This window comes from Dermacentor variabilis, chromosome 5 (assembly GCF_050947875.1).
Source record: "Dermacentor variabilis isolate Ectoservices chromosome 5, ASM5094787v1, whole genome shotgun sequence".
Classification (NCBI taxonomy): domain Eukaryota; kingdom Metazoa; phylum Arthropoda; class Arachnida; order Ixodida; family Ixodidae; genus Dermacentor; species Dermacentor variabilis.
Window position 1 is genome coordinate 119,124,105 of NC_134572.1, and position 12,653 is coordinate 119,136,757.

The following is a 12,653-nucleotide window of genomic DNA, read 5'->3' on the forward strand; positions in this document are numbered from 1 at the left end:
ACAATGTGTCACGCAGTCGATCGCCTTCATCGTGTACGGAAGTTAATCGTCTTGGTGTCTCCAGCGTTCGCCACGGTGCACGGAGAGCCAGCCGGGCGCCCCGCGTGACACGTTTCAGTCTTTTTTAGTGTTGCAGCGCAGCTCATAACAAGCAAAAAAGGAATGTGGAAGGGGTAATTAAAAGTAATTAAAAGGAACGGAGAACAGGGTGAACGCTAACATCCATATGATGGTTTATTTCGTGACTCAAAAGGCTACGCTCAGCGAACCATGTGACATGAAGAGACAGCAACACAAAACCGAACAATAAAAGCAAAAGTAACCATGTGAAAAAACATATTCAGACAGCATGTAGCGGCAGTCCGAGATACGCCAATTCATTGCTTGATAAAGATAATGAAGGTGAGCTTACCCATGCGTGGGCATGATCTATGATAGATTTTGCTTCAATGATTTCTCTCGTAAGCTGATTATGACTACGACCTAGAATGAGGCATTCTTCTATAGCAGGTTCGCAACCAGACGTTTTGCAGTGCTGCGCAAGAACCCTCCCCCCCCCCCACCTCCAGCTGTAATACAATTCTTAGCAATGCAACAATGTTCACGCAGCCTATCACTCAGACATCGGCCAGTCTGACCAACGTAATGTTTTCCTCACATGAGTGGAAAACAATAAACAACACAATGTGTCAAATTAACAAACTTCTTGTTATGATTCTTATCACAGCCAGGAGGAGCCTCCTTATTCGAATTGATGTGCTTGCAAATCCTCATAAGCTTGTTAGGGGCAGAAAACACCACGCGAATATTCGCTCGCTTGGCGATTTTCTTCAGATTCTGTCAGACGGTGTGGATATACGGGATAATGCTTGTCCTACCCCGAGTAGTTGTAAAATTATCTTCACGCCGGTTGTCTTTTCTAAAGTCTCTTAGAATCCGTTCAGCTACTGACACCTGTAAAGACGCGGGAAAACCCGCCTGCGAAAGCCGTTCGCACTGAGAAGCAAAGCTAGACAAAACCGAATGATGGCACCATTTGTGAAAAGCATTATTTAGGCAAAGGTTAGCAAGGCCTCTCTTGACCAACTTGGAATGAGCCGAATGAAACGAAAGAAGTGGTCTGTTGGCACGATGTTCATAGTACCAACACGTGTGAATATCGGAACAAGCTAAGCGCAGATCCATAAACCGGATCGTGTCATTCTGCGGGAGCTCGTGGGTAACATCAAGGGGGGCAAGGCATTCTTTGACTGCTGGTACCACCATGGCAACCTCAGTCTCAAGGTCAGCCAGAGAACACTGAATACAAAACAAATAATCGTCCACATGACCAAATGTTTTAAAAACATTAGTCTGATTAAGATTAACCGACATGGCGACATCTAGGCGAGCTGAAAATAAATCGCTGAAGAGCTGGGCAATGCAAGAACCGATGCACACTCCGTTTTTCTGCAAATAGATGGTATCATTCCATGTAACGAACGTCGATGACAAATAGAAGCACAAAAGTTCTTAAAATTGGTTACTTGACAGCCCAGCATTATTCTGAAAACGGGTGGCACCAAATTCATCAATCGTCTACGAAATAGCTGACAGCAGGTCATTGTGAGGAATACAATCATCATCGTCATCAGCCTGGTTACGGCCACTGCAGGGCAAAGGCCTCTCCCATACTTCTCCAACTACCCCGGTCATGTACTAATTGCGGCCATGTTGGGGAGGAATAGAATAGTATAGGTCTTTAACATCGACGGAGAAGGCTTGGAAGCCTCGATCGGAGTTGTCCTTCAGAAAGTCAATCACTTCGTCGGAGTTACGTATTAAAAACGGGTAATTCGCGGGCAGAACGGCTAGCTTGGCTTGTAGAAACAGTGCGACAGACTTCTGGCACGTGCCAGCTTCTTCGACGCCGCGGAGTACAGCGACGGGAGAGAGATAGAGATTCTTATTTGAGGAAGGAAGAATTGGGGTAAAGTGCAGCGCAGTAACTGTCTCTCAGATGAGGACACCTCAACCGTGCTGCACAGGGGGGAAGGGATAGAAAAGAGTGGTGGAAGAAAGAGGGAAGGAGCAGCAGCGGCCGAACCGCCATAGGCGTGGGGAGGGGGCTCAGAGGCGATCAGCTAGGGCGAACAGCGACGGGAAGACCTTCGCCGTCGTTGTGGTCGACTCCAGTGGCAAGATTTCCAATAGCGCCTCGATTCGCATTCAGATCCCAGAGTCACCGAGCAAGTCGCCAAGCAGTGGCATACGGGTCACGAGTTGTGGCAAGAAAGGGGCCCGTTGAACTAGAAATGAAGGTCCAAAAGGAGGCAGTTTGGGCGAGTTGGTGTGTCGTGACTCTTTTAGGTTTGTAGTGAAGCTCGGAACGCACAAAAAAGGAAAGTGGAAGGGGTAATGAAAAGGAACGGAGAACAGGGTGAGCGCTAACTTCCAACTTCTGGTTTATTTCGTGACTCAGAAGGCTACTTATGCACTCAGCGAACCATGTGATATTAGGTCGAGAACGTTACGTCGGTCAGACTGGCCGATGTCCGAATGATAGGTTGCGCGAACATTGTTACAATGCTAAGAATGATATTACAGCTGGCGGATTTCTTACACAGCACTCCAAAACGTGTGGTTGCGAACCTGTTTTAGAAGAATGCCTCATTCTAGGTCGTAGTCATAACCAGCTTACAGTAGAAATCATTGAAACAAAAGCTATCATAGGTCTTGGCCATGCGTGGGTAAGCTCACCTTCATTATCGTTATCAAGCAATCAATTGGCGTATCTCGGACTGCCGCCACAGGCTGTCCGAATATGTTTTTTTCACATGGTTACTTTTGCTTTTGTTGTTCCGTTTTGTGTTGTTGTCTCTTCATGTCACATGGTTCGCTCAGTGTATAAGTAGCCTTCTGAGTCGCGAAATAAACCAACAGTTGGAAGTTAGTGCTCACCCTGTTCTCCGTTTCTTTTCATTACCCCTTCCACTTTCCTTTTTTGTGCATTCTGAGCTTCGCTACAAGTCTAATAGAGTCACGACATACCAACTCGCCCAAACTGCCTCCCTTTTGACCATCACGTTTCAGTCGCTGAGCACTGTATGCATACTATCTATCGCTCACTTTCAGTATGATCCACAACCCGCGACCGCTTTCGTTTTGTGTTTTACGTGCCAAAACCACTTCCTGATTATGAGGCACGCCGTAGTGAAGGACTCCAGAAATTTCGACCACCTGGGGTTCCTTAACGTGCACCTAAATTTAAGTACACGGGGGATTTCGCATTTCGTCCCCATCGAAATGCGGCCTCCGTGGCCTTGATTCGCGACCGCTTTGCCACACGTGTTCGCGTTGTAGCACGTACTGAGCGACTTATTACCGAGGAGGTTTTCTGAAAATACCGTTGCATTGTGGAGATGACTCAACACAACAAGCTGGACTAGTTGGCGACTGAACCTAGGGGTGGGCAGCGCAACCCGGACGAAGGACTAAAGGGAGTGGACGATACAAGCGCAGACTAACAACTGGTTTATTTCTTCAAACAAGTGATTAAATATACAGAGAATCAGATCATGGGCGCTATAACATAAAGCTATTCTAAACTTTTCTATTTTAATTCTGCAATCAGCCGTCCGCGATTGCATGGTCACAAACATTTTTGGACCACCCTCACTTCGCCTGTCTGTCGCGCGAAGTCACGAAATTCGCGATAGCTCCCCGTCCGATATGACGTGTACACACTGATTATGCATGAATGAACCGAACAAAGGAAAAATAGTTCTCACTCGACGCCTTTTCGCATTAGAGCTCGGCCATTGGTCAAAAATTTCACTGCTGCACCCACTTCAATTGCCTGTCACGCGGCGTCACAAAACCGCGAAAACTCACCGCGTCAAAGTGACGTGTACGCGTTAAGGATGCATTAATATGCCGAACAAAACTGATTTTTTTTTTCGGAATAGCCGCAGGCTACCATGTTCGGAAAGTAATAAAAAATGGCTGCCGCCGATCGCTCAGGCACTGGCTACTCGCACCTGCCGGAGGTCATCGGTTTATTTGCGTACAATAAACTTTTTTCGTGGGCGTGTAACGCTTTCGAGCCCTTTCGGCACGTTTATGACCTCACTCTGCCAACTCTTCTTTGCTGAGGATCCGTTTTAGCAGCATTCTTAACGTTCCGTTGCATGCCGCCGCGATTTTCGACCAGTCACCGCAAGCTAATTAAGGGAAAGCGGACCAATCGCGGACGCCGGCACCACCCTCTTCATCCGGTTATGGACATCCAGTGCGCTGGCTCAGCCCCATCGAATCCCTCTCCACTTGAGCGTGCTCCTCGCCTCTTGACAGCCAATTAGATAAGACAAGCCGCTCAAGACAAGCCAACAAAAGTGATCTCCTAATAAATGAGGAGAGCGTTTGATTGGTCTCTTCAGACAACCCTGCGGGTCACCGCCCAATGCTTGCGTCGGCGGTTACGCAAATTTGACGTCAGGAGATTGGAATAAAAACATACTGGAATAGCCTTGCGTTATAGATCCCCATGTGACGAAGTGACGCGTACAAGTGGTGAAAGGGTGTCGGCCTATCTTGCCATTCAAAAAAGTTCGTTTCCTTATCATGCGGAGAGATAGAAGTCTGGCTCACGCATGCACCTGAGTTGACATGCATGCAGTAGGCTTCCACAATCTCGCGGTTGATTTGGTTTCCGTTTTTATAGGATGTTTAGTTTTTTTTAAAACAAACGTTTGCATGGCCAATTTCGACAATGCGCGGCCATATTCGAGCCTGTTGAATTCCTGATCGCACCTTGGCGCTCCCTCAGGCGGATGTTAAGACAGCGTCCCGTCTGCCCAAAGTACTTTTTGCAGCACGAAAGTGGAACAAGGTACAACACTCCTACCGAGCATGCCACGAGCTCCCCCGTGTGGGCCCCGTCAATAGACCTAAACAGGCGTCCAAGGCCATGTGCCGCATCAATCAAACATACGGGGCAGCTCGTGGAATATTCGGTAGGAGAACTTGGAGAACAACGTCTGCAAAAAATTACGAAAAATTGATACTTCAAAAAAAAGCTTAATACGAATGTTTGAAAGCTATCGTGGTAGGCCGCAAGATCTACGGATATGCAACCTGTTTCGCAAGCACTCATTTCGCCGAGCCAGCCAAGTTATATCAGTATAGGTTATTTTTACATATAAAACGCGATAGGCTTCACATCATTAACACAGCTCTTTCTCCATTACGTTACCAATTGCGCAAACAAGCGCGAACACCTTTCACCCGCGCAAATTATTGACGTCGAGACCTGGTCTATCAAATACTTGGACCATCAGATACTGTTGAGCAGGAAATTGTTTTTATGCACCTCAATTTAAACATTATATGAAGACGTTTTTGTTGAGTCATGACATATTTCCTACAAGTAAAAATGCTCACTGTACTGTAGTCCATGGTTGAAAAAAAAAAGATGCGATTTATGTATAGAGTGTATGTGTTGTTTTGTCTTGCTTTTCATATACGCCAGATGTTTAATTCATGTGAATGACCTTTTGCATGCAACGTGCATAAAGAAAGTATGCCAAAAAATGTTCGTACAATGCATGTAAAATGTATGTACCTGCTTGCTGAAAGTCAACAGGAACAAGTCTCTGTCAGGCCACATAGCCTTTTGCTCTTGCTCCTCTTTCTTCTGTAAGAAATTAATAAATTGAATTGAATGAAATAACAGGCAGCGCCAAACAAATCTCTGGATAGAATGTACTGCCTTGACTTCAAGGCAGAGTAAGACCAAAACACTTAAGTTTAACCCGTTTCTACGAAGAACAGTAGAATTGAAAGCTGGACGAGTCGGTGCTGGTTCACCCTCGGGAACAGCATGAAAAGAACAGGAGTTGACGAAGGACATCCGCAGCACATATTTCCTCTTCATAACGTGCTTCTCACAAACCCACGTGAACCACGTGCTTCTCACAAAGTGCGTGCGAGAGCGTGCGAGAGGTTATTATTTTTTTATATAGAACACGAACAAAGAAGAAGCATTGGCTGAAGAAAGGAACTATAGTTCGGCGTACATTTATGTGTCACCACGGTTGCCCACTCTAGTAAGGAGATTTCGAAGATCGTTCCAACAATCGGATTCGCCAGAAGACGACTGCAAACAACATGCCCGCTCCGACTGCGGCTGGCTACCGACAAAAGACGCAATATCGAGACAATCAGTAATGGCGGACAATGCTTACAAAAAGCGTAGAAGCTTCCATGTGCAAAGTGCGCCCAGTTTACTTGAAGTCTTTCGTCAATTTCTTTAAAATGACAATGAGAGATTAGGATCAAAGTGAAATGCGTGGATTGGGTGTGAGTGTGCGCATTTTGTCGCTCGAAATGGCTCGCTTAAAACTCTCACGTATGTTTTTTGTCATGAGTTTTCTGTTTTCGATTAAGTGCACTTTACCGTTCTCGCAGATGAAACCATACACGGTCCTGTGGTTCTTCTTGGGTGTCCTGTGTTCCGCTATGCTGACAGTGCACAGTCAGGCTTGCCGAACAGAAAGGCAACAGGTGAGGTGGCATGCTTTGTTGAAGGCATTATGCATTTCCCAAACCTTTTCTCGATCTTTGAAGCAAGATTTATGCATGGCCGGGAATCGAAACCTAAGCGGTACTAATCTGCTAAAGGTCATGCGGCTTGACGTAGTTAAGTGTGCCTGCACTTGGGAAATTGGCGTGGAATAGCAAGTGTTCCGTTCCAGCTTCACGATCCAGGAACCATTCAAAAACGAGGCTGAAACGCATGATCCGTAAAACAGAAACGTGGTGCCGGTTGGACCTACATTCCTTAATATAGCGTCGAATTCGAACATGCATCTCTTATTTATTGCACCCAAGCATGCGGGACCAAGCAGGCTTAAAAAATACACAATGATTTGTGTCAGAGAGCCGAACTAATGTTAAAGCTTCGCACGTATCATTGGCTCTGTTTTCACCTGTCTTATGACTGCTAATCAGACTTGTAGAGGATTTCTGATGCAGTTTCGGAGCTGGGTTGGTGTTGCTATAGATTCGTAGAATTCCTTACGTTTGGCAAAGACAGAAACGATGCAACAGTGCACCTGCAAGATCGTATTGCGAAAATAACAACGTGAACAGGTGGATAGCGAAATCCTCGCGTGAACAGCGTGCAGTCTAAAGAACGGTCACACTTTGCCCACTCTTGCACTTCACAGTGACCCAAAGGCACAGTACAATTCACTCAGGTTGCTCCCCTCTTTTTAAAGTTGCCAGCTGCTTCAAGACTGCGGCTTGGGCAATGCTAAGCCAATCTTTTCATCACAAGCGCGCATTGCAGCAAGACTATCTTGCTACCTTATTTGCTAAGTTATAGCTTGTAGGTTGGACTCCGGCCGCCTAATTTCGGCAGTCACCCATGGGGCTCTGAATTGCAAAGTGGGGCGAAATTCTCACAAACACCAGTTGGCCTTAGTGGATGTGCAACAGCAACCAATTTTCCCACATATTTTCAGGTAGTAAATAGCTATATGTACACCAATATGAGAAAATGATACACCTATGTTTCCTTTGTCGTTATCAGGCTGTGGGTTGATTCGGCTTGACCATTACAGCCACTTGCTATGTGACCACGATAGTGAAATTTTCAGCTTTAGATTTTTGTGCCTGGCGCAATTAAAACGCCATGATATAGTCACAAAGCTGAACTCTGGATTTTTATTTCTAAATTTTCGTGCGAAGCATTGTTTCAGATTTGATTTCTGTAATACAGGCACCTGGTGTGGCGTTACAAGTCTATAGGAGGTGATGTTGCGATGATTATGTGATCTTGACGAAGGGAGACATATTTCTAGCCCCCTGGTAGTGCCCCCATATCGCACAGTTCTTTTCACGTTTCCGCTTGCGCCACTTCTCACGGGCGAATTTTTTTTCTACCTTATGCATGCGCACCCATTATAAAGTTACTGTGTCACTGTCTATGCTTCTCCTAAAGGCTTTTAAAACCGAAACTATGCATTGTATTTGGTTTAGTTGCTTAATAGTAGGAACTTGGCAAATGACGCGCCATATGGTGCATCTCGGCTAAGTGCATCCCACATATGTTCTCTAGGAGATATCTCAATCCTGTACCCGTAGAAATGATATCGTCGTTGGCGCTTGTGAAGAGGTTGATAAAGGCGTAGAAAGCCAATTAAACGGCAGAAACTTATTAGGCCCACCGTAAAAGGATGTCGGCATACTTATTTGTCCCTATTAGAAGGCCCACTGTGATTGCAAAAAAGAAAGTTGTTCGATACGTGGTCGGAGAAGGATCGCAACCCAGTGCTGCGCATTCTTTAGTTCACTTTCTTCGGGAATCTATTTACCTGTACTTGTATTTGCCTGTACATTTGTTTTATTGCTTTGTTTCTAAGCGATGGGGCCAGTCAGGGTGTTGTAACCTGGTTTTTTTTTCCTCACATGTAACATCTTATGTACATTTTCTTGTGTACCATGGGGTTAAGTATACTCAAATTCAAACGTTGGATCTGGGACGTTGAAGAGTTGGCACAGAACGTCGAGTCTTCATGCTCTTCTGCTTTTCCTCCTGCCCCTGGCAAAGCGCTGGCCCTGGCTATCCAAAATTCATAATTTACGATTCTTCAGAAGTGTAATCTAAAATTTCATAATGGCTAAAACCTTATATTCTATCATCGTCATCTAAATTACTTCTCGCTAGCCCTCTCCGCTTGCCCCTGTCTTGAGTGAACCGAATACATCTTTATGCCTGTAAATTTTCTTATCTTGCCTCCCTCTTTGACGCTCTGCATCTCCGACTGCATTTCCCTTCACTTGGCATTCAGCTCGGTACTTGAAAGGACCTTCTTTATACAAAGAGAGAGCTGAGATGCCGTCATTAACGAGAAGCTGGAGATGTTAACTTGGCTTATGGCCTGGCATGGTGCTCCCACTGTTGGGCTAGAAAGACGATGTTATACAGCTTTCGCCAAAACACACACCGGTACACGCACTCCGCGGACATGCGCACGTACATTGAATATATTCACAAAGCTTCATTAAAACCTGCATATATGCTTTGAGTAGGTCTGCTCTGGGCACTGCATGGCTTGCCCAACTCCGCACCTTTTTTCTATTTTTGTTCGCACTGCTTATAGCCTGTAGGCTCGTCAGTGCGCTTGCAAAACCCTCTAAGCGCATTCATTACTGCAGCATGTGTTCCTGGACACAGCCACAACAGATGCCCTCGATTGCTTGCCATCTGTTACGGCTGAAGCCAGGAACATATGCGAAGGAATATAAAACGAGGTGCTGAGCCGAACATATGTGTCCGATCACATGCGTCCAGGAACGTATAGAACCAACAGGAATATATATATATATATATATATATATATATATATATATATATATATATATATATATATATATATATATATATATATATATATATATATATATATATATATATATATATATATATATATATATATATATAGGACGTCCTCACCTATTCACCTGCGGGGCAGAAACCTGGAGGCTTACGATAAGGGTTTTACTTAAATTGAGGACGACGCAACGAGCTATGGAAAGAAGAATGATGGGTGTAACGTTAAAGGGGGGATAAGAGAGCAGACTGGATGAGGGAACAAATACGAGGTAATGACATGTTAGTTGAAATCAAGAAAAAGAAATGGGGGGGGGGGGGAGGGCGTGGGCAGGGCATGTAATGAGGAGAGAAGATAACCGATGGTCATTAAGGGTTACGGACTGGATTCCAAGAGAAGGGAAGCGTAGCAGGGGGCGGCAGAAAGTTAGGTGGGCGGATGAGATTAAGAAGTTTGCAGGCACAACATGGCCACAATTAGCAGATGACTGGGGTAGTTGGAGGAGTATGGGAGAGGCCTTTGCCCTGCAGTGGGTGTAGCCAGGCTGATGATGATGATGACGACGACGACGACGACGACGACGATGATGATGATGATGATGATGATGATGATGATGATGATGATGATGATGATATAGGACGTCGAGGAACACACAAGGACGTATATGAACATATATGGTTGTCATATACGGCATGCGACGAAAAAAAAGAAAGGAAGAGAACGATGTGTGCGGATTCGTCCGAACGGCACGAGCCCTCGAGGCGCGTGACCTGAGCTGTGATCGGGAGAGAAGTGGCGCTGAGCAGGCATTATCGACGGGGCTCTGGGCCAAGAAGGTTGGAGCGCCAGCATCGCACTGGCGACGGGAACCATGGAGGTTCGGTCAAGCCTGTGTCGCTGGCGATCCAGTGTGTGGACGTCGACCTCGGCGACGTTCAAGCGAGGCTCCTTGGACCTACTGCAGCCTCTCACGGCGGTGCCGGGCACTCCAGCAATTCCCCGTCACGCCCCCGAGACGCCCCCGTTAAAGTGCTCGCGACAACGTTCCCTAGACATCCTAGATGTTCTTATATGTTCATACACATCCATATATGTTCCTGAACTGGCCCAGCACCACGCTTTTAACCATCTTTGCTCTTTATTACATACGTGCCATCGCGCTAACTGTTAGGGCGCGTTGACAGTCTGGCGCTATCGGCGCGCGGGCGAGCGTCGGAGCGTATCGGCCACGTTAGGTTACGCTGGCTGCGCCAGTGCGTCGAACCATCGGTCGAACTATAGACGCTGTTGTTCTCGCCAAGGTGACGTAACGTGTGCGCGCGCTCACGCTATTTGGGACTATAGTTAGCCCTTTAATGTTGTGTACGTCCTTTCCCGTTTGGTTTCGTTTACTTACCCTTAACGTACGTGCTTCACGCTGTGTCCCGCAGTGCAGTCCACGGAACGCCTGCTGCGAGGGCCTGGCCTGCGCCCCCATGTTCTTGGACGAGAGGAACCCGACGCTCTACTACGGCAACTGCCTGCAGTCCGTACCGTCGTCCTCGCTGTCGCGCTCGGAGCCCACCAAGTCTGAGAGGCAGCCCTTCTCGCCCCTGGTGCCAGTGCTTAGGGACAGGCAGCGCTAGCTCCCCGCAAGGCATCTAGGCTTCACCGCTCACTAATCATCCCTATTCCTCAACCATATGTGACCGCTGTTTGACATCCACCTTCCTTTTTTTTTGTCTCCTTGTCTCCTTGTTCAGTGTTCTGTTCTCGCTTTCATGTGCTTCGATGTCTGTGTGCTAGCCAACAGAACTAAAAAAAAGCAAAAACAAATAAAACGCCGCATCCAAATGCTGCTGGCCAGTATTTTATGAATTGTCGTAGATTCGATCGACTTAAGCTGTAGTGTCGAAAAACTTTGCGCCACTAGTTAATAGTTTGAAGTAGCAACTGCACAGAACACACTTTTGCCGTCGGCAAGTCCATGTTCAAGCCGCATGCATGGTGGATGCGCGGTAGACCTGGTCGAAGTGCGTTCAGTTTGGCGTTATACAGCAGATACCCATGTGTTTATGGCGCTCTTTGACCATACCTCGCCCTTGCACCAATAAGCACCACACATTCATTCACCCATGTGTTTATACAGCGCCGCGTAAAAGTGACGCTCGAACACAGAACGACGCCACGCCTCAAAAACGTCGGACATACACAGCATGCGGTAACGTACTACTTTAGCGTACATCGCGTGACATGTGATTCATCGAGGAGCCAAGTCCCGCAAGGGCTGGACCAGCTTCACGTTGATGTCCGTGTGCATTTGGTCCTGTGTGGACGCTCATAGCTACTGCAGATCGTGTGTCACGCTATGCCTAAACGCTTTAGCAAATCGCTACTGCTCTGCTATGCGGATACTGTGATCATATGCGTGGCATATGTCATGAGCGCATGTACGTGCGTCGCGCCAAATCTAGCGGGCCCGTCCCGCATAGTACGTGGCTGCTGTCGTAACAGTAGCGATGCCGTGGAACCAGTTTGTTCAGAGCACGGGGTTCAGAGGTATTAAAAAAGAAAAAAAAAGAGTAAGAAAGCTCCCAGCAGTCTTGTGCGGCCTAGCTGAAAGAGGGCCCGTGATAAGAATTTATTTCGTTCCAGGTCAGGGGTCTACAGCTTGGTGATGTCGTCCAGATCGACATACTTTTTTTCTTTGTGCACTGTATCAGAACGCTCACAACCAAAACCACAGAATAGCAGAGCCCACAACGACCATTATAAAATTTGATTGACTGGGCTCAAAGGGGCACAGCGAACGCTCCGATAGCACATTATATAAGTTTCTTACGGTGCCGCCAATGCCACTTCAGTTGTTGAAAATTGTTTCACAATTCTACGAAGTTTCATTCGCAAACGGCGATCATTCTGGCCCCGCGGCTAGCCCCGGAAAGTACAGCATTTAGTACAAAGTGAATACCTCCTCTAGGTGCCCGCAAATAACCTGCAATTATGAAGTTTCGTTAAGGCCAGCTGACTCATTCCTACCCAAATTGTATTTCGACATAGCGGTAGCTCTGAAGTAAGCGTACTGTTAAAATTTAAAATAAATGAAGTTCTGGGGTTTTACGTGCCGGAACCACGATATGATTATGAGACATTGCCGTAACGGTAGACTCCGGATTAGGTTAGACCACCCGAGGTTCTTTAACGCGCACCCAATGCGCGGTACATGGGCGTTTATGCGTTTTGCCCCTGATCTCAACCGGGTGAGTGAGGGGGGTCTTCACCGCAAGAATAAGGAAA

General features: G+C 46.6%; 1 protein-coding gene across 2 annotated transcripts in view; it reads left to right on the forward strand.

The window, feature by feature from the left end:
• Positions 1 to 11,225, forward strand: part of LOC142581956 (uncharacterized) — a 68,829-nt gene extending 57,604 nt beyond the window's left edge. For both annotated transcript variants that reach the window (XM_075691390.1, XM_075691391.1), the window contains exons 2-3: positions 6,448 to 6,543; positions 10,808 to 11,225. In XM_075691390.1, the coding sequence (XP_075547505.1) occupies positions 6,448 to 6,543; positions 10,808 to 11,002 (291 nt within the window). In that variant the 3' untranslated portion in view covers positions 11,003 to 11,225. The remainder of the gene's footprint in view (positions 1 to 6,447; positions 6,544 to 10,807) is intronic.
• Positions 11,226 to 12,653: the final 1,428 nt, after the last annotated feature.